The 19,720-nt window shown below is 36.1% G+C and overlaps 1 protein-coding gene across 3 annotated transcripts in view; it reads left to right on the plus strand.

Moving 5' to 3' along the window:
• The window catches only part of ANTXR2 (ANTXR cell adhesion molecule 2), a 170,621-nt gene that overhangs the window by 33,821 nt on the left and 117,080 nt on the right, over positions 1-19,720 (plus strand). For all 3 annotated transcript variants that reach the window (XM_086704776.1, XM_086704775.1, XM_086704774.1), the window contains exons 4-7: positions 2,825-2,906; positions 3,362-3,469; positions 3,606-3,674; positions 4,424-4,504. In XM_086704776.1, coding sequence (XP_086560902.1) covers positions 2,825-2,906; positions 3,362-3,469; positions 3,606-3,674; positions 4,424-4,504 — 340 coding nt within the window. The remainder of the gene's footprint in view (positions 1-2,824; positions 2,907-3,361; positions 3,470-3,605; positions 3,675-4,423; positions 4,505-19,720) is intronic.

Raw genomic sequence — 19,720 nt, forward strand, 5'->3', positions numbered from 1 at the left:
AAGTGAATCTAAGCTGAACGGAGAGGGTGATTTTTACCTTGCAGAATCTGTGTAAACTTAAATTTCAGTTTTCTTTTTCATTTCCTTTTTGGTAGCAAACAATGCTTGAGGCCATGCTACCACTCATTTCTGGGAAGCATCAAAGAGTTGGTTTTTGTCCGCATTGAGACAGCATCAGCTTCAAGTTGTTTCTGTAGACACTAAACATAAATATTTAGGTAAAACAAGCTTATAAATTATGTGATTTACTCCATCATCTGTGGAATTAGAAATCTTTTTCCTAGGACAGTTTGAAACATTTATTGAACACTTACTTTGTAAAAGGCATTATAGGGGCCCCTGGGTGGCTCAGTAGGTTAAGCGGCCGACTTCGGCTCAGGTCATGATCTCACGGTCCGTGAGTTCGAGCCCCGCGTCGGGCTCTGTGCTGACAGCTCAGAGCCTGGAGCCTGTTTCGGATTCTGTGTCTCCCTGTCTCTGACCCTCCCCCATTCATGCTCTGTCTCTGTCTCAAAAATAAATAAATGTTAAAAAAAAATAAAAAAAAAAAGGCATTATAATAAGCAGTAAGTGCGGAGTAAGGGGGTACATTATAAATGATAGACACAGTGATAGCCCACTGTAAACTTGCATTCTAGTTGAGAAGTTAAAATATGAGATTCAGTTAAATTAAATTAGTTACATTATTTCGAAGTAGAATGTTTTTGAGAGCCAAAGTATTCTTTAAAGTAAAAGTTGAACAAGGGTCTATTTGCGGTACCTTACAAGAAAGAGTGTGATTAAATTAAAGATAGGTTCAGAATAGGTTGATTTTATTTTATTTTATTAAAAAAAATTTTTTTAATGTTCATTTGTTTTTGAGACAGAGAGAGACAGAGCATGAATGGGGGAGGGGCGGAGAGAGGGAGACACAGAATCCGAAACTGGCTCCAGGCTCTGAGCTGTCAGCACGGGGCTCGACGCGGGGCTCGATCTCACGGACCGCGAGATCATGACCTGAGCCGAAGTCGGTCGCTTAACGGACTGAGCCACCCAGGTGCCCCCAGAATAGGGTGATTTTAAACCAGGTATTAAGAGAGACAGAGATGGTAGGAAGAGATGACTGAATCAGGAAGGAAGAAGATTAAGATCAAACTTTGAAAGTTGTCTTGTGTTTTTGGAACATTTCTTGAGATGGAAAACTTGTCTGATAATAATTTTCATTGCCATATCAACATATAATCAAGAAGTTACTTTTAAAACATGATTGAAGCTCTGGTAAATGGTTCATTTATTTCAAGTATTTGACATACAACATTGCTGCATAAGTTTTTTTTTTTTTACTATTTCTGACATGTTTTAATAGTGTATTATACACACACACACACACACACACACACACACACACACACACATGTTTATGTATGACTCCAGTAGTTCCTTGATGTTCAGATAATTCACTTTTTATAATTAATTTTTCATCTATCATTCTTAGTAGTGCAGGTGCTCTTCATGTTTTATTTAAAGTATTACATTTCAGGGGCGCCTGGCTGGCTCTGTCGGTTAGGCATCTGACTTCAGCTCAGGTCATGATCTCATGGTCCGTGGTTTTGAGCCCCGTGTCGGGATCTGTGCTGACAGCTCAGAGCCTGGAGCCTGCTTTGGATTCTGTGTCTCCCTGTCTCTGTCCCTCCCCCCCATCTCTCTCCCTCTCTCTCTCTCTCTCTCTCTCTCTCAAAAACAAACATTAAAGAAAAAAAATTAAAAAAAAAGTATTATACTTCAGTTTACCATTGCAAGGCTCTTCTGTTTAGAAAGGTATTTTTCTTTGCTTCTTTTTAAAAACTAAAATTTCAAAAACAATATGTTAAGATCTCTCTTCTGGTCTTTTAAACTTAAAATTTTTAAATGAAATTTTAAGTTTATCTCAGATTGTTTTTGTAAAGTTGTTATATTTATCTCACATGACTCTTACAATTTCTTTATTTTTCAAGGGGTCTTTGGAACCTGTATTTAAAAAACCCTGAAAAAGGAGTCTTCTCTTACTAAATACACATAAAATAGCTCTTAATAGTGTAGTCATACTTCATTTAGACATACCACATTGGAACACTAATTAGTCATGATGGAAAAGATTCTTCTATAGTTTTTCATCTTTTTCATTTATACTGCCTCTTGCAAGAATCCATTATCATCCATCCATCCATCCATCTACCCATCCACCCATCTACCCATTTATTCTTTCATTTGTTCATCAAATATGTATTACTACCTGCCGTATTCAAGACAATGAGCTGTCCAGTGTTCGGATGGGTGAGATGTTACAAAAATGACTAGATTCTGAGATATTTGACTCTGGAAACAAAAATGGAGAATGTTGATTTCTATAAGTTGAGGATTAAATAATGTGCCTTGGAAATTTGCAAATAACAAAGAAAATTTTCAACGTGTAGGGAAGTGGTTAAGTGCTTCAGAAAGGCTTTTTTCACTTCAGCTGACCTCCTCAGTCCTTGTTTATTTTGGATGAAGGAAAATGTTTTAACATTTAGTAAAAAATACAATAGAAGTTATCTGTTCTCAGTTCAAAAATGCCTAGAATATCCCTAGATTTTTCAAGATGTTTCACATCATCAGTACTTTTACTTTTTGTAGTTAAAATATAAATGCTATTAAATACTTAACTAAAATAGCGAAAAGTATGAGAAGTTATCTGTCCTCAAGGTCCATGTTCTTTCCTCTTACTGAAGAAACTTGAGTTGTAATACTGCCATGTTTTTTGATAAGTGCTTATTGTGATCTTTGCTCATTTTTCTTTGGTTTGATGTTATAATGCATTATTTTTCAGGGGCAAGATTAGTAAAGGCTTGGAGGATTTAAAACATGTTAGTCCAGTAGGAGAAACATACATCCACGAGGGACTAAAGCTAGTAAGTTCTTTTACATTTATAAGCATAGGGGAGAATGTTTTCTTATTCTGTAATACAATAAACTGTAACTCTCTAGTAAAACTCAAAGGCCCCATTACATGTTTATCTTTAAAAGTTTTTAAACATGCTTTTGTTATTCTAAGGATGAGACTGACTTACCATGGTGATAAGAAAACTTTGGATGGCATTTTGCTTTTTAAGGAATTTTTCATCTTCTGTGTGATTACATTCAGACTAGCCAATCAAAGCTTAAAATTTATCTCCTTTAAACCCAATAGTAACTACTCTATACTGTGAATATATGCACATTTCAAATAAAATAGTTAACCCAAAATACCCTGTTTTAAAAGTCAGTCTATAATATTTTGATTTTGTCAGACTCCTAAATTCAGCTTGATGGAGCATGCTGGTTAAAAGCTAAAATTCTTAGTTGGACAATTATTCTTCATTTTCAGGCAAATGAACAAATTCAGAAAGCAGGAGGCTTAAAAACCTCCAGTATCATAATTGCTCTGACAGATGGTAAGTTGGACGGTCTGGTGCCATCATATGCAGAGAGAGAGGTGAGTATTGAACTGAACCTGTTCTTTATGCCCCAGTGTATTTTGCTGTGTGTCTCTGTATGGATAGCCTGATATTTGGATAATTCACGTCTGTCTCTCTCCCTCTGTCTTTCTCTGTCTTTCTCTCTCTCCATAGGCAAAGATATCCAGGTCATTTGGCGCTAGAGTTTATTGTGTTGGTGTCCTGGACTTTGAACAAGCTCAAGTGAGTACAACAGATCTGCAAACTTTAATCTAAATTACATAATTGTCCTAAGGATAGCTTATCAAATTTTTTTCACTGATGACTTACTGTGATGCTAACCATTTGCCAAAGGTTTTCTATAAGGTGGCCATATGTCTTGAAAGCTGCATCAGTCATGTCTAGTTTTGATAGGTTTCATTACTGAAAACAAAACTCTGAATTTCATGACTATTCATTTGATTTGAAGGAACTAATATTGTAGGATATACATTTGGATTAAAATAATGTGAATGCTCTTTCTTGAACTCAACTGACAGGATTATTATGACAGTCTTATAGAGGTATTTTAGTTTGATTGAAAACTTGACTCTTAGGAGTGCAGGGATTTGGGAAAACAAAATTTTTTAATTAAGTTTTGAGGGTTTATATATTAATTTTTTTTTTCTGCTCACCAAGATGACTTTGCATTTAAACTTTTGGTTGAATGTGACATAGGACTCCTGTGTCTCATGGCATTTACAGCTAGCAGAGCTCTGCACTGCTTTGAGATTCAAACTTGGGGCCAATGTAAAGGGGCTGTGGCTGATTCATTTCATTGTGATACATTTAGAATGACACTGGTGCCGTCTCCTTCAATTCCTGACAGGCTACCCTGGTGAATTAATCTGTAGTGTAATTTTTCAGATGAACATAACTGAAACATAATGAAGTGTGTAAAATCTTGTATGTCTCAACTACCCGTTAATTAAATGTTCCTCCTTTTACTAAAGCTGGAAAGAATCGCCGATTCCAAGGAACAAGTTTTCCCTGTCAAAGGCGGATTTCAAGCTCTTAAAGGAATAATTAATTCTGTGAGTATTTTTCTGGGAGTAAGAAAGGCTCATAATTTTAGATACATTTTACAAATGTTGGCAGTAATCTTGATGTCCAGTTCAGGTAGTCATTGTGTTAAAAAGGAAGTTTGTTTGGTACTGTGAACACAGCATAATTCGGAAGATCTGAGATTTTGTTTGTGAGATTTGGTGTTGATTCTTAGACGTTGAACTCGGTGAGCCTGGGTTTGTGATTTCAAGTTTAAGATCTTAGACAGCCTGAGACCCTTATATCCTTTGAACGTGGAGTTCCTCACTGTCTTGATATCTGGTAAGTTTTATAGGATTTATGGAGGAAGTATAAAATAAAAATTTGGATTGGAATTTGTGTGATTTCTCCCTCCTCCAAATACGGTGTTTCGTGGCTGTCAGGCACCTTGCCCCAGCGGCCGAGTATTTGACTGCTGTTGTTGTTCTTTCCGTTTTAATGATTAATAGTTTCACTGGAGCTCATAATATTTCTGTTTGGAATTCAGTTGCTCTGTCTCTGGTGATCGTTAGAATCGAGGCTACCCTAAAGAGTATGATGGGAAGTGGGATGATGAAATGTGAAGCAAAACTCCTAGGCTTTCACTGCTGAGGTTTATGTTTCATTTTACTGCCTTTTGCTAGAAGCACTAGGAACAGTTGCTATTAAGTATTTATGATATTTTGGTAAACACTATCCTAAAATGGAAGCGAGTAATATATAGTCTCTAAGCTAGAGCCTTTCCTTTAATCTTTAGGTATTTACTGAAGGGCGGTGGGGTGGGGGGAAACAACTCAGTGTCTTTGGATGTTTCGTTCTGGCTTTTAAAATTTCTCTTTAAAGATCATTCATGTGTTTCACAACCAGAGTGAGATGGGTTGATTTTGTTTTTAAGTAGCATGCGAGTTTTTTTTGCCCCCCTCACTCATGGAACTTTCCAAAGAAAAAAATACGATTTGGTTCTATCACATATCGGTACTTCTAGTGGGCAGGCCGAATGTAAATACAGAACGGAACAGAGATTTTGTTATTTTAGGAGTTTAATTATGCTTAGTATTTAGAAAAAATTGCAATGTAAAAAACAGTAAATATTTTTATACTTGGATTCAAGGTAAATACTCTGCAACTGTGATTTGTTTTAAAATACAGAAACATGCATGGTCAATGCAAAAGGGAGGATAATTTGATCCTATAAATAAACAAACCAGCAGATTGTGTTTTAAATAGAATTTCATTGTGCTTGGGAATTTGCAGTTATTTTTATAATTATACTGGGAAGGAGAGAAGACCTCTCTGGATTATTTTATTTGGATTTTTTTTCTCTGTATAAAAAAGGTTCACTTCAAAAGACTAATTGGTTTTTTAAAACTCTTTGCTTATGGGCTATGACTGCATATTTCTCCTGTAGGAAATTAGTAGTTGACAACCAGAGAAGATACAGTTGTTGTTTTATTTGTTAAACTTCATTTATTTTATTTGTATTGGAGAAACTTTAGAATGGAATTTCTAACTGCAGTCTTTCTGGCCTGGAGTTCTTGATGGACTTTAGCTTGAGTAAGTTATGTGGAAAGAGTTAGCATGAAATTAGAAAGACTTGTGTTATTTTAGCTACAGATTGCAAACAAAGCCTCTTGAGTTTCATCTGGTGGAGGCCGATGGGTATAGCGTTCATTTTAATACAGTTCCACTTCAGCTATTTTGTCACTAAAGGAGGAGTAAATTCTCCTCAGGGAAGCCAACCTCTGGGGAAAGCCTGGCAGTAACATGGCAGAGTTGACAGGGGGACAAATGGAGTCATCACAACCAAAGTTAATCTCACTAATGGTTGAGATTTTTATCAACATGATGATAGTTTGGGATTTTTGCTTACTTTGCAGAAATTTAAGGCAATTCAAACACTTTATCTCTCTTCAAGGCAGAGATTGCCTCACCTCTGATAATATACAAAAGCTATAATTCTGCCTTAAATTTGAATTGCACTTTATACTGACCAAGTACCATGTTATCTTCAAAAAATTATATTTGGTATTTAAAACAAATATACTGTATCTATTTCAGGGTAAGGGCAGAGAGAAGAGATGATCTCTTTATTCTTTATGATTTACCAAACTAGTAGACAAAATTGTGCTGTGAAATGTATTTATGCAAAGCTAAGCAAATGTAAAAAGTTAGAAAATTTAACTCTTTCAGATGTCTGGTACTTTGATTTTTTTTTAATATTCATTTTTGAGAGGGAGAGAGAGAAAGAGACAGAGTATGAGTGGGGCTGGGGCAGAGAGAGAGGGAGACACAGAATCTGAAGCAGACTCCAGGCTCTGAGCTGCCAGCACAGAGCCCGGCAGGGGGCTTGAACTCCCAGACCACGAGATCATGATCTGAGCCAAAGTCGGATGCTTAACCAACTGAGCCACCCACGTGCCCCCACATGTCTGGTACTTTGAAGGCAAAATATTAGTTAAATTGAGAGATAATTTCTTTTTCCTGCGAGAAGTTCTTCAAATACATCTGGCTTTATTGCCAATGAATGAATTTTTTTGAAGTTAATCTTTAATTGAGAAAAAATGTCATGTGTTTTTCTTGCTTTCTCAATCCTCTCTCGCCTGCCCACCAAAATCCAGTGATCTAGATGGTCTGGTCCCTTATTGTATATCACGTTTTGTTAAGACATCGTTTGTCTAAAATCCACTTCTTAATCAGCAAGGATAGGTGTTTCATTTTGGAGCCTTCCTTCCTGTAGTTAAAAAAAAAGAAGCTCTGTAGCAGTACTGTCTTCTGTAACTTCAAAAGCAAGGGACTGAAAAAGGCCTTTGTTGTGAACATTTTGCATGTTAACAATATAATACCTTCTCTAAGATTTACTTGATTCAGAAAATCATTTTAATGTTTTAATTTGGAATGGAATGAATCATTTCAAAATTTTTAGACTTTTAGGCAAACGTGATATGTGACATTTTTTGGAATATGGGTTTAATCTCCAATCTTAATTAGGGATATTAAGGTTTAAAATTCATTATTGTCTCAAGTAGATGCTGGTAAAACTTTCCTCTTGTTCACCTCTTTTCCCCCCCATTATCTAATTTATTCTTTCATTCATTCATTTATTGAGCTCGAACATGCTTACGGCACTGTTAAGCTCAGAAGAAGGGACATAAACTTAAATAAGACAAACTCTCTGTTTCTGAAGGAGTTTGAGGAATGACGACTTGGGGTTTGGAATATGGTTTTCCCCTTGCAGGAATTGCAAAATGCGCAGACAAGGAGGCGGGAAACTTCAGTGAGTCACTCTAGGTGATAAAAAAGAATCCTATCATGCAATTTGTGTTAAGATGCCAGTATGGCTAGAGTAAAGTTAACAGAAGGATGGGATAAGTTTGGATATGTTAAGTAATGGAAGACTTTGGGTGGTGGAATTTGAACTGTGCTCTGACAGTTGGAGTAAATTAGAAACAAGGAACACAGAACTTGAGAAAGAACCTGGGCTGAGTGGCTGAAGCACAGGAGGCAGTGTGTGGCCTGGCTTGGATTATGGAGGGATATGAAGGATATCAGGCTGGATCCAGATTCTGGAAACTCTTAAGTGTTTGAATGGGGAATTGGCACTTATTTCATAAGTAATTGGGGAATGATGGAGGAGCAGTTTGGGGATGGGATTGATATGATAGCTGAGAACGTTTAGGAAGAATATTCTTGCAGTAATGGATAGGATAATTTGGAATATGGAAAGGTGTGCTGAGATTGGGAATAGGAAGACCTGAGTATGAGTTCTGACTCTGCCACTGTCTAGCTATGTGGCCTGGTGTACTTCCTAAATGTAATCTCTCTGATTTTTAAAATTCTCATCAAGTCAAATGGGGACAATTCTATTTCATTGGGTTGTTTTGTGAATAAAATGAGACAATGATTAAGAATGATCTAACTCAGAAGGGTTGGGTTTTAAACCATTTGGTAGGCAACTAGGAATGGCAGGAAGTTGGGACCGTATAGGATAGGTTATTGATCTTTCTGCAGGACAGTCCACTGAGAGAGATGGCTAGAATTCTAAATAATCAGTGTCTTAGAAGAGCATGACACTGATATGTGAGAGGATCAAATCTAGCAAGTGGGTCGTAAGCACAAGGATTTCTAGATGGTGTAGCTAACCAAAGTCAGATATTTGGCTGTGTCCTAGTTCTGAATCTCCAGGCCATGGAGCTAGGACCCAGCCAACAACTGGGAAAGGAGATTCAGTATTCCCATGACAAAAAAATTGTTTTTGGTAGAATGTCACGTAGAATTTCAGGACCCTGCATTCAGAAAAGAGTCACAGTTCTTGTCAGGGAACTTGTAGTGCTATTTAGTGATTCAAAGTAGAAACCTAGTTGTTAAGGGGGGAAAACCATCTTCAGTGGACCATAGTTCCTTAGGGCTTATTTTAGGTACTGAGATTCTAGGTCTTTCCCAATAAAACTAGGTCAAGGACCACAAGGAAAACATGTAATAAACTCTCTGCCCTGGTCAGAATCATGTCAGGAACAGGGTGGGGCAGAACCTCCAGGGATAAAATTGTTTTCTCTTGCTGAGCCAGTCTCTAATGGGTCTGGAAAACATTAACTGCTGTTATTATTGTGATGGCAGTGAAACTGGAAATAAAAAGGTACATTTGGGAAACCTTAAAAGTTAATAGAACCTGAGAGATGACTGGATATAGGGTGAAAAAGACAGAGGGAAATTGAATATAACTTGGGCATTTTGCCCCCCATCTGGAAGCAGTGAGAGTGAAAGCTGTTTTTACAGAGGTGCACAGAGTGCTAGAGAACACGCTGGAATTGGACAGAGGGATAGAAGAGAAGTGGGGCTGGGTCTGGGAAGTCCCTGTGGGGAATGTCCCTTTGGGAAGTGGAGGTCCAGCAAAATGTTCAAGTCAGAAAACTTCAGAATTGAGTCATTGTTCCTCCTCTTGTGTTTTCTCCCCTCCCGTTGCCTACAAACACAGGACATAATTCTTCTGTTTTCCTCTTTAGATTATCTTTAATATGTTAGAATGTTAAACAATTATTTTGGGTTTCTTGGAAAGGTGATTACCAGGCTTTGATTTGAAAATGAATTTTGAACTAGTATTCGAACTAGTATAGGTCAGACTGACGTGTGAGTACCACATGGGTACTGGTTCAGTGTTTCATAATGCAGTGCTTTGGATGGTAGCATTCAAAATAAAATAACACCTCAGATTGGTGAATAATATGGAAAGAATAAAAATAAAAATTCTCTGTGGAAAACCCCTCTCTCTCCTTTTCTTTTCCCCTAAAAGCAAGGCCATGGGATGTTATACTCTTTGCAATTATTTCAAGAATTTTTTTATAGAGTACCTCAGAATGTATTAAGCAGAAGAGATAAATCAGTTGTGAAACTGGTTTTATAAATAACCCCGATCCAAAAGAATTAAGAACACTATATCCTAGGTGATGGCAGCTAATGCCAGAGTTCCTAAGTACCTAACGGGGAAGTATGGGAACATAAATAGGAGGGAAATGATCACTTATACGTGTAGGACATTTAAATAAAACTGTAATAGGTTGTTTATAAAGGGGGAAAAAGTGCAATATACATTTCAAAAAATAGCTTCATTCATAGTACTGGAAATGTAAGCTTCATCTGACCTTTGCAGCCAAATTGTTTTTTCTCAGTAATGTCTATTGTTGTTGTTTTGGAAAGTTTCTAAGAAAGGTGTCTACATTATGTTTTAATGAGATGAGAAGATACTGCAAAATTGTTTTCTTTACAGGCAAATCATTTTCATAGAAGGGTACCTAATGAACATTCTGATAAGACCTCAGTTTAAGTGATTTTAGCAGGTTCTGCTACGAATGTTGACTGCTTAGTTGTGAAAATCTCTATAAAATCATGGTTTGATGAAAAAAATCTAAAGTCTGAGCTAACTGTAAAGATATATCCACAGGAAAATCCCCAAACTGGTAGGATTACTCAAAATTGGAAACCAGTTTCTAGGGCTCTTTTTAACAAAAGATTGACTATAATATGAGGCTCACAATAAATCAGCTTCTTTTGGGCTTCTATTTATCCAAGAATCTTTAGTACTGAATATAGATGAAGTGTCTCATTATAACATCTTTCACATTAATGGTAGGAAGGTTGGGACTGTATTTCCTCCTAATCCTTTTTTTGTCTAGTGCCTAATATAGCACTGGGTAAATAGTTATTGGTTAATTTATATTTATCAATGAATGGAAAATAAAATCAGTGCTTTTTGAACATATTTTCATAGTTTTATAATATAGTTATGGTGTATTTAAAGATTAAAAAAAATCAAATTTTTTCTTTGCCAGAGAATATTTTGAATTAACATGATTCCATATAACTTTTATTTCATCTTCTTATTTATATTCCACTTTATTATGACTTTGTTTACAAAAACCACATTCATACTAGCTTAAGAGGAAAAAAAAAGTTATTGGCTGATATAACTGGGTGGTGCAGAGGGAGGAAATTACCTCAAGTACAATTGGATCCAGAGAATCGGTCTATGTTCTTAGGATCTCTCTTTGTAAAATTTACCCATGATTTTATTAGCCTCATACTTTTCTTGTTCAAATGAGTGTCCGATAAAGGTAATTGCCAAAGGTTTCAGGCTTCTATGGGCCTCAATTACCAAGCATATTGGAAAGAGAGAGCTATTGTTCTGGGGCATCAGTATACTCTGTCCCAGATAAGGACTCTGAGTGAGTCAGTTGAGTAAAGTGCTCATCCCTGTCAACATATTTGGGCCAGCCTGAGCATCATGCCTACCCCATGATAAGAGATTGACAGCAAGGCAGAGAAGGAGGAGGTATCATGATCCATAGCATCACTCAGACCACATGGACTGGAGAACACTTTCTCATTAGAAAGGAAACACTGTTCATAGACATGTTAAGGGTGAAAAAGTGTTCTGGGTAGGGAAAAAAAATCAATAGCTATTATAGTCCACCATATTCAAATACATTTAAATATTTTTGACATCTATTCTTCTATTCTATTCTATTCTATTCTATTCTATTCTATTCTATTTAAGACAGAGAGAGTGCAGGTTGGGGAGAGGGACAGAGAGGAAGAGAGAGAGAATATTAAGCAGGCTCTGTGCTCAGCATGAAGTCCGACACAGGGTTTGATCTCATGACCCTGAGATGATGGATGACCTGAGCCAGGATCACAAGTGGAATGCTTAACTGGCTGAGTCACCCAGGCATCTCTGATGTATATTCTAATTAGACACTTCATTCCTTCCGGATGTTAATTAACTAAAAAATACAAATAGAAAATTTGTTTTAAGTTATTCATTTTATGTACTGAAATTTTATAATCTTATCTTGATGTCTATAGTCCAATGCTCTGTTTGCATTTGCATGATAATTTTACTTGATAACAATATTATTCTTTTTCTTTATGTGGTTGGGACTATAGTTTAAGAAAATCAAACCTACTTTGAATAAATACAGCTTTGTGATATTTTGTGAGAAAACTAAACTAGCCATAGCATCACATAGCCAAACTCAAGTGCCAGAAGGTTGTTTTTTAACATCAATCTGTTGGGCTACAAAAGATGACCTTTGGAGGCTTACCTTTTCTTGAAAACAAATTCAATCAAGTAGAAGGACCTTGAAAAGGAGGCTACAGTGATTAAGATTTATGAATTAAATGTACCACCAATATGAATTATAATAGATAAATGCATGATTTCTGAGTTATATCTTATTTTTACCCAAATATAATAATTCTCAATTTATTTGGAAGCATTTTTTTTTTAAACTAACTATGTTTAACACACGTTTATGGTGTTGGGTTACAAGGATAGGTATGGTACCCTTGACTTTTCTGAGTTGACTGCTTTGAGGCATGTTTGTTTGAATGTAAAACTAAATAGAAGAGTTGATAAGGCTTTTTTTTTTTTTTTTTTACTATTCTTGTTACATAGGGAAATATTTTATTTGCCACTATGGATTTTAAAAAATCAGATAGGACAAATATTGACTTAGAATGACAGATGGATTTCATGTTTTAGTTAAGAAAACAAGAGAGTGGGCAAATAGGACTAATATGAAATAATATATGCATCAGAGTGAAAAACTTGCTGGAACTCAATTTCTTTAGATTCTGAAACAAATAGTTCATTTGTTATAACTTTATCCATAACTTCAGTGTGCTTTTTATGGAGATTCTTCATCCTTTAAGAAAGCACTAAATGATTATTCTGAGTTTGTGTTGACTAAAAAAAAAAAAAAAAAAAAAAAAGATAAGCTTTTGTTTCAAATCGCAACCATTTTTGGCAGATTTCTATGTTGTAGCAAGAAAGGAAGACTTGCTAATATGAATCGTTTTTGAAAATTGTAGTTGTGAGATGCGGAGGACCTAAATGTCATTTGGGGTTTTTGTTTCACAATTTGTGATATGGGCATTATTGTCACCAACAGTATAATCAGAACGACTCATCTGTTATGTTTGGAGCTGAGAAGAGTAAAAGGCAATGATTATAACTCACATTCTTCCTTAGATTTCTTAGAGTAAAAGTTTGTTTAAAAATTTGTCACTTGTGCTTATACAACTCGCTTACTTGGAAGGAAGAGAGAATCCATTTTTAGCAATGGGCCAGTGCAGAATGAGCTGTATTGAGCAACTGGTATTTTGAAGCTTCAAGCACTTTTTAGAAATGAACTCAACCAAAACATGTGATTACAAATTACTTTTTTTTAAAGATTTTATTATTTTTTTTTAAGTTTACTTATTTATTTTGAGAGAGAAAGAGTGAAGTGTGTGAGCAGGGGAGGGGCAGAGAGGGAGAGAGAGAATCCCAAGCTGACTCTGCCCTGTCAGCCCTGAGCCTGAGGCAGGACTGGAACCCACAAACTGTGAAAGTGTGACCTGAGCCAAAATCAAGATTTGGACGCTTAACCGACTGAGCCACCCAGGCGCCCCAAGATTTTATTATTATTTTTTTAAAGTTCATTTATTTGTTTTGAGAGAGAGCAAGAACAAGCAGGGCAGGAGCAGGGAGAGAAGGGGACAGAAGATCTGAAGCAGGCTTTGCACTGACAGCAGAGAGCCCTATGTGGGGCCCAAACTCATGAACCATGAGATCATGACTTCAGCCGAAGTCAGATGATTAACTGACTGGGCCACCTAGGCACCCAGCCACCCAGATTTTATTATTTTTAAGTAATCTCTACACCCAATGTGGGGCTCAAACCTGCAACCCTGAGATCAAGAGTCACATGCTCTCCTGACTGAGCTAGCCAGGTGCCCTATGATTACAAATTATAATTGTTTTTCATTGATGTATCACCTCGTAAAGAAAAATATATTTGATAGGGATGTTTGGCAGCCAGAGAGAAAATAAAGATCATCTGAACACTGAAAGCTAAAAAGCAAACAAGAAAAGACTGTGAAAACATCCTTACAATTGTTTTAGCTGCTTATTTTATGCAAATATATGGTTAATTACTAAGGCTTCATTTTGTTGGGACCTTTGGAATAATGCTGTTTAGTGATTTTTCCTTATGAGATAGAAGCTTGGAATCCTTAAAAGTACTCCCTGAGTAAGGAAAAAAAATGCTTGCTTTTTTAGACTTATTCTTATCCTTACAGATATTTTCTGACATGTTGTATGTCATGGAAATTCGCGGTTTCTATCTGTTAAAGATACACCTTGGATGCCTGTAAATTATCTATAATGTTCTACTGTAGATGATGTTATATACCCAAAGTCAGTGTTAAAATTTATTGCTAGGATGAATATTTTTAATTTTTAATGACGTTTAAAAAATGTTATAGATGTTTGGGTAGCAGTTGAATTTAAGTGTAATGCAATATTCTATTTTGGGGGAAAATCTCTAATATTTAGAATAGACCTTTAAAAATGAGATCACAAAGGAAACCATTCAGTGGGATTTATTTATTTATTTCTCTTTTCACATATCCTGTCTAGAATTAACCTTCTTTTCTTAAGAAAATAACGTATATTAGGGGCACCGGCTGGCTCTGTTGGTTGAGGCTGTCTCTTGGTTTTGGCTCAGGTCATAATCGCACAGTTCATGAGTTCAAGTCCTGTTCAGGCTCTGGGCTGGCAGCCGGGAGCCTTCTTGGGATTCTTTCTCCCTGTCTCTGTCCCTTTCCTTCTGCTCTTCCCCTGCTTGTACTCTCTCTCAAAATAAATAAATAAACATTAAAAAAAGAAGATATGTATATTAAATTCATGTTTCTTTTCACGTTGTTTTATTGTTCCTTATTTTTTTTCCATTTGGTTTGCTGCTTTATGGGTGCGATTGATTACCAAAATTTGTACTATGCAAATAAGCTTTCTCTTCATGTGTGTGACTGAAGATGTGATTTGATTATTTCAAGTAGCACCTAATTAAGCTCTGTATTTTTTTGTATGCTTAACTGTTCAATGTTACACACTTCATTTATTTGTCTTATAGTCAAAATGCTTATGATTTTTATTAGAAAGTTTTACAGGTACTCTTTCAATTAATTCAATAAACATTAATTGAGCAGCTGCTATTTTTAATATATTGTGCTATCTGCTTTTTATATTAGATTGGTTTTGAATATATGGCATTATCATTCATTAGAGAAATGTTTACCTAGTTTCTTCTGGAATGGGCTCTATTCTATTTTCCAATATTATAACCTTTCTATTGCCATTTAGAAATTGGAAAAAGTACAGATGTTAAAATCTATTTTGGTTTATCTTAGTTGTGGGAAATTTTTCTTTTTTTTAACTGAATGCTTGATTCTCAAATCATAAAACCTAGATATTTCAACATAAACTTGAGAGACATGGTATGTCCTAAGTCATACTTTGACTTCATTTCCCCATCGTAACTAATTTCTGCTAAATTTTATCTTGGGTATATCTCAACCAGGGTTCTCCACTAATTAATCCCATTTTATCGTAAAGGCCAGAAGAAAAAGGCCACAACTATATACATTGTATGCATTTTTTTCAGGCCATAATATGGCTTTCACTACTTCTTCCATGCCCCATATCTATAATTATAGCCTGTGTTCATGATGTAAATATGTTGAGGAATTTATAAGATCTCATTACATGGTTTAATATGCTTCTTAAAATATCTAAGAAAGAAGAGATAAAATATGATGCTGTCTGGTTATTTCTGTTGTAGATGGTTCCTCAATAATGCTGTCATTTTGCCTGATTATTATTCCATACATATAAAGAACTGGTTGTAACTTTAAAGACAAACAAGATAAAAAATCGCTTTGTAACCAATGAGATTCTTGAAAGAGTTGTGTCTGACTTAGCAGTTGTCCTTACCTGTGCTCCCACAAATATTGCCGGTTCTAGCTTCAGGATACATCTCTGCCGCTTGTTACTTTATATGTAAATTTGGCCTACCGTGAAATCCTGCAACCGGACCACATGACATTAGATGTAGATTCAATCCAAATTAATTTGGAACATGCCTGGAGTAGTCAGGGTGAAACACCATTCTGGTACTTCATTCAAGTAGCTCTGCAGAGAAGCGACAGCACAAAGGGGTCTACTTTGATCTTCTGCCAAACATCTATAGTCTCAGAGAGGCCAGCAGGCACAAGGTCAGAGCTGACTCCTAAGGCTGCATCTGGTCTTACTGCTAACCAACAACCAACCCAGAGGGAGGCATAAATAACCTTATCTATTCTCTCCCCCTCCCTTGCCCAATAGAGAAATTCCATGAAATTAGTATTTACAGTGTACACGGAACTAATGAGAAATTTTGATTATCAGAATTGTGCAAATAGTGAATTAAAATTATATACAACCAGTTAGCAACAAAAAAATAATGACAGTTTGTAAGAGTGAATGCTATTGTTCCACTTGGAGTTTTACCCCAAACAACTTGGAAGAGGGGAAATATTTAGGTTTTGACTTTATTGTCATAATGCATGGCAGACTTTTTATCATACATTTAAAAGAAAGCATTCAAGACAAATACATTTAAAATTCTTTTTAATGTTTATTTTTGAGAGAGAGAGTGGGGGAAGAGGCAGAAAGAGGGAGACACAGAATCCAAAGCAGGCTCCAGGCTCTGAGCTGTCAGCACACAGCCTAACTCGGGGCTCACATCCACGAACTGTGAGATCATGACCTGAGCCGAAGTCGGACGCTTAACCGACTGAGCCACCCAGGCATCCCAAAACACACACATTTTAAATAGGACAGAAAGTTTTGATAACGAGAAAGGACAGTGACTGTGATTATAGAGATTAAATATATAAAACCATCTTTAGGCATTTAATTCACAGTTTGGGACAACATGTTGGAATGTAGAATTTTTACACAAAGAACCAGAATTTAGAATTCTATGTATTTTAACTTCTTTTCTATTATAGATTTGCACTGGCTTATAAACACAAGTCTTGCAGATGGCCTTGTGTATACCAATGGCTACTTTGCTTAGATCTCTCTCTCCTGGAAGTTCATACCTTCATCTCCTACCCAGCCTGGCCCTGTGGGTGCAACTGTAGGTTACACAGTTTTCACAAATGTAGGAGAGAAAGATACCAAGAAAAAGAATAACCGAGGAACAAGTCTCTGTCATGCAGACATATAAGCAGACCTCATTTTCCGATGTAGGCATCCCATTTTAGAGAACATTTTCCCTCATGCTGCTTGCATTTCTTGCTTTACTAAATGGTTGTGTTACCTGAATTTCCATATGTAGGGATTTTTATGGGTAAAAAATTTCTCTTCAAGGTATAACCCCATCTAGGTTGTTTGAAAGGCCATCATTTCATATATTTATGTATGTATTAGTGTGAATAAGTTCATGAAATGAGAACAGCCTCATTGAAATAGAATATTTTGGGCAGCAGAAAACCTGGACAGTGATGGCATTTAGAAAAGGGATATCTGTGTGTCTAGTAACCTAGGTGACACCATGAGTGAGGGAGGCACAAGGACTAACTTACTCTGTATCAAAAATTCTCCTAAAGCCAGTTCCACATCCAGAAAAAATGGAGAAAAATGAAAGAAAACAAAACAAAACAAAAAACCCAAATGTCCTTCTGGCTCCAAATGTCCTTTCTGTTCCCAGGACTCAGGCAAGTTCTAGAAACACATGAAACCGAAATACCCTTCAATGCCATTGACATCATTACTTTTATGAAAAAAAAATATGTGTTCTACGATGGAGTAACAAATTAAGTTTTCTAAACACAGTTTGATTTTAGTTTTCCAAGTGCTTCTGGTGCCCTCAAACCAGAGTTAGGACCTTTTGTGGTTCTAGCATAGCCTCTCTTGTCTTTTTTTTTTTTTTTTTTTTTTTTTGATTTTTTTTTTAACGTTTATTTATTTTTGAGACAGAGAGAGACAGAGCATGAACAGGGGAGGGGCAGAGAGAGAGGGAAACACAGAATCTGAAACAGGCTCCAGGCTCTGAGCTGTCAGCACAGAGCCCGACGCGGGGCTCGAACTCACGGACGGCGAGATCGTGACCTGAGCCGAAGTCGGCCGCTTAACGACTGAGCCACCCAGGCGCCCCATCCTCTCTTGTCTTTTAAGTTCTGGATTATGCTGAGAAGTAAGAAGTACAAGTGTTCTATCTGAACAAAACACATTTGAGATAGAAAGCGATAATAAAATAAGACAATAGAAAGCAAAAATAAATCAAAAGAGAGAGGGCCCTAAGCATTTGCATATCCTATATATTACTAATTGATAGGATGATCTAAAGTTTTAATTTATTCAAAGTCAGTGGAATTCGAAATTTTAAATCTATAAAAACCCCATCAAATGTAGATGAGGGGTGGCTGGATGGCTCAGTTGGTCGAGTGTCTTACTCTTGATTTTGACTCAGGTCATGATCCTAAGGTCTTGGGATTGAGCCCCGTGTTGGGCTCCATGCTGAACATGGATCCTGCTTAAAATTCTCTCTCTGGCTCCCTCTGCTCCTCTCCTCCACTTGTGCTCTCTGTCTCTAAAATAAAAAAATAAAAATAAATAAATTTAAAAAAAGGGCGTGAAATCTTCATGGAATAGTTTTGAAGATAAAATATAACATAAATTTTACTTGTTTTTCATGTTAAGATAGCTTTGTTGAAGTATAATTGACAGATAACAGACTGCATATATTTAAAGTGTACCATTTGATAAATGTTAACAGATTTTTATGTAGAAAGTATCCATGGAAATACCACCACAATCAAGATCATGAACTTATCCACCAAAGTTTCCTCCCTCTTTGCCCTTCCCTTTTTTTCCTGGAAGCCACTGGTCTGCTTTCTGTCACTATAGAATGTCCTTTGTCTGTATCCATCCAGAGTCTTGGAAATATCAGTATCTATTGACATTGACCAGTAATTAGATTTTTAATAATCTTTGGGCCTATATGCATACATAGTATACACTTGATAAATGTTTGTATTATTCCTGCCTTGTGTGTAAGGATTATCACTCCATTGATGTGATATTTCACTGCATATGAGCCAGACATTGAAACTTATGTGTGTTCATTATTACTGGAACATATATATTTTCTAAACCCTTGCTACTCAGTGTGGCCCACAGACCAGCAGTCTGTGGCATCATTTGGGAGGTTGTTAGAAATGCAGAATCTTGGGACTCTTCTCAAGACCTACTGAACCAGAACCTGTATTTTAACAATATCCTAGGTGATTTGTACACTCATTAAGATTTGAGAAACACTGTTCTAAGACATCATTTAATATTTGTAAACTATCCGGATGTGCCATTATTTACTTGACATGGGGAGAACTTTGTAATTATATTAACTGAAAAAGCAAACAACAACTCCATATAGTAGGATTCAAATTTTGTTTTTCAAAGATGCAGCTTATAAAATGCATAGAAGTGCACAAAAACACAGGAAGGAAAGAGATAAAGACGGAGTGAGTGATATTGCTGAATAGAATTGTGATTTTTATTTGAAATGAGATAGATTTAGATCATTTTGATAGTGTAAAAAGAATCTGGGCAAAACAGACAGATAAATTGCACAAGTTTTGTAGATATTAGATTTTGTAATGATTAGACTGTCTCTCACAAGCCTGGAGGATAGCAGAGTGCTATCCTGATTACAATAGGCTTTAGAGTCAATCAAACCTGAGGAGATCTTGCTATGCTATTTAGAAACTACTTTCTTAGCAAAAAAAAAAAAAAAAAAAAAAAAATTAACAGTAAAGAAAATATCTCTCTAAGCCTCAGTTTTCTCATCAATCAAGTGGGGATAAAA

This window comes from Puma concolor, chromosome B1 (genome assembly GCF_028749965.1).
Source record: "Puma concolor isolate L17-30 chromosome B1, mPumCon1.1.hap2, whole genome shotgun sequence".
NCBI lineage: Eukaryota > Metazoa > Chordata > Mammalia > Carnivora > Felidae > Puma > Puma concolor.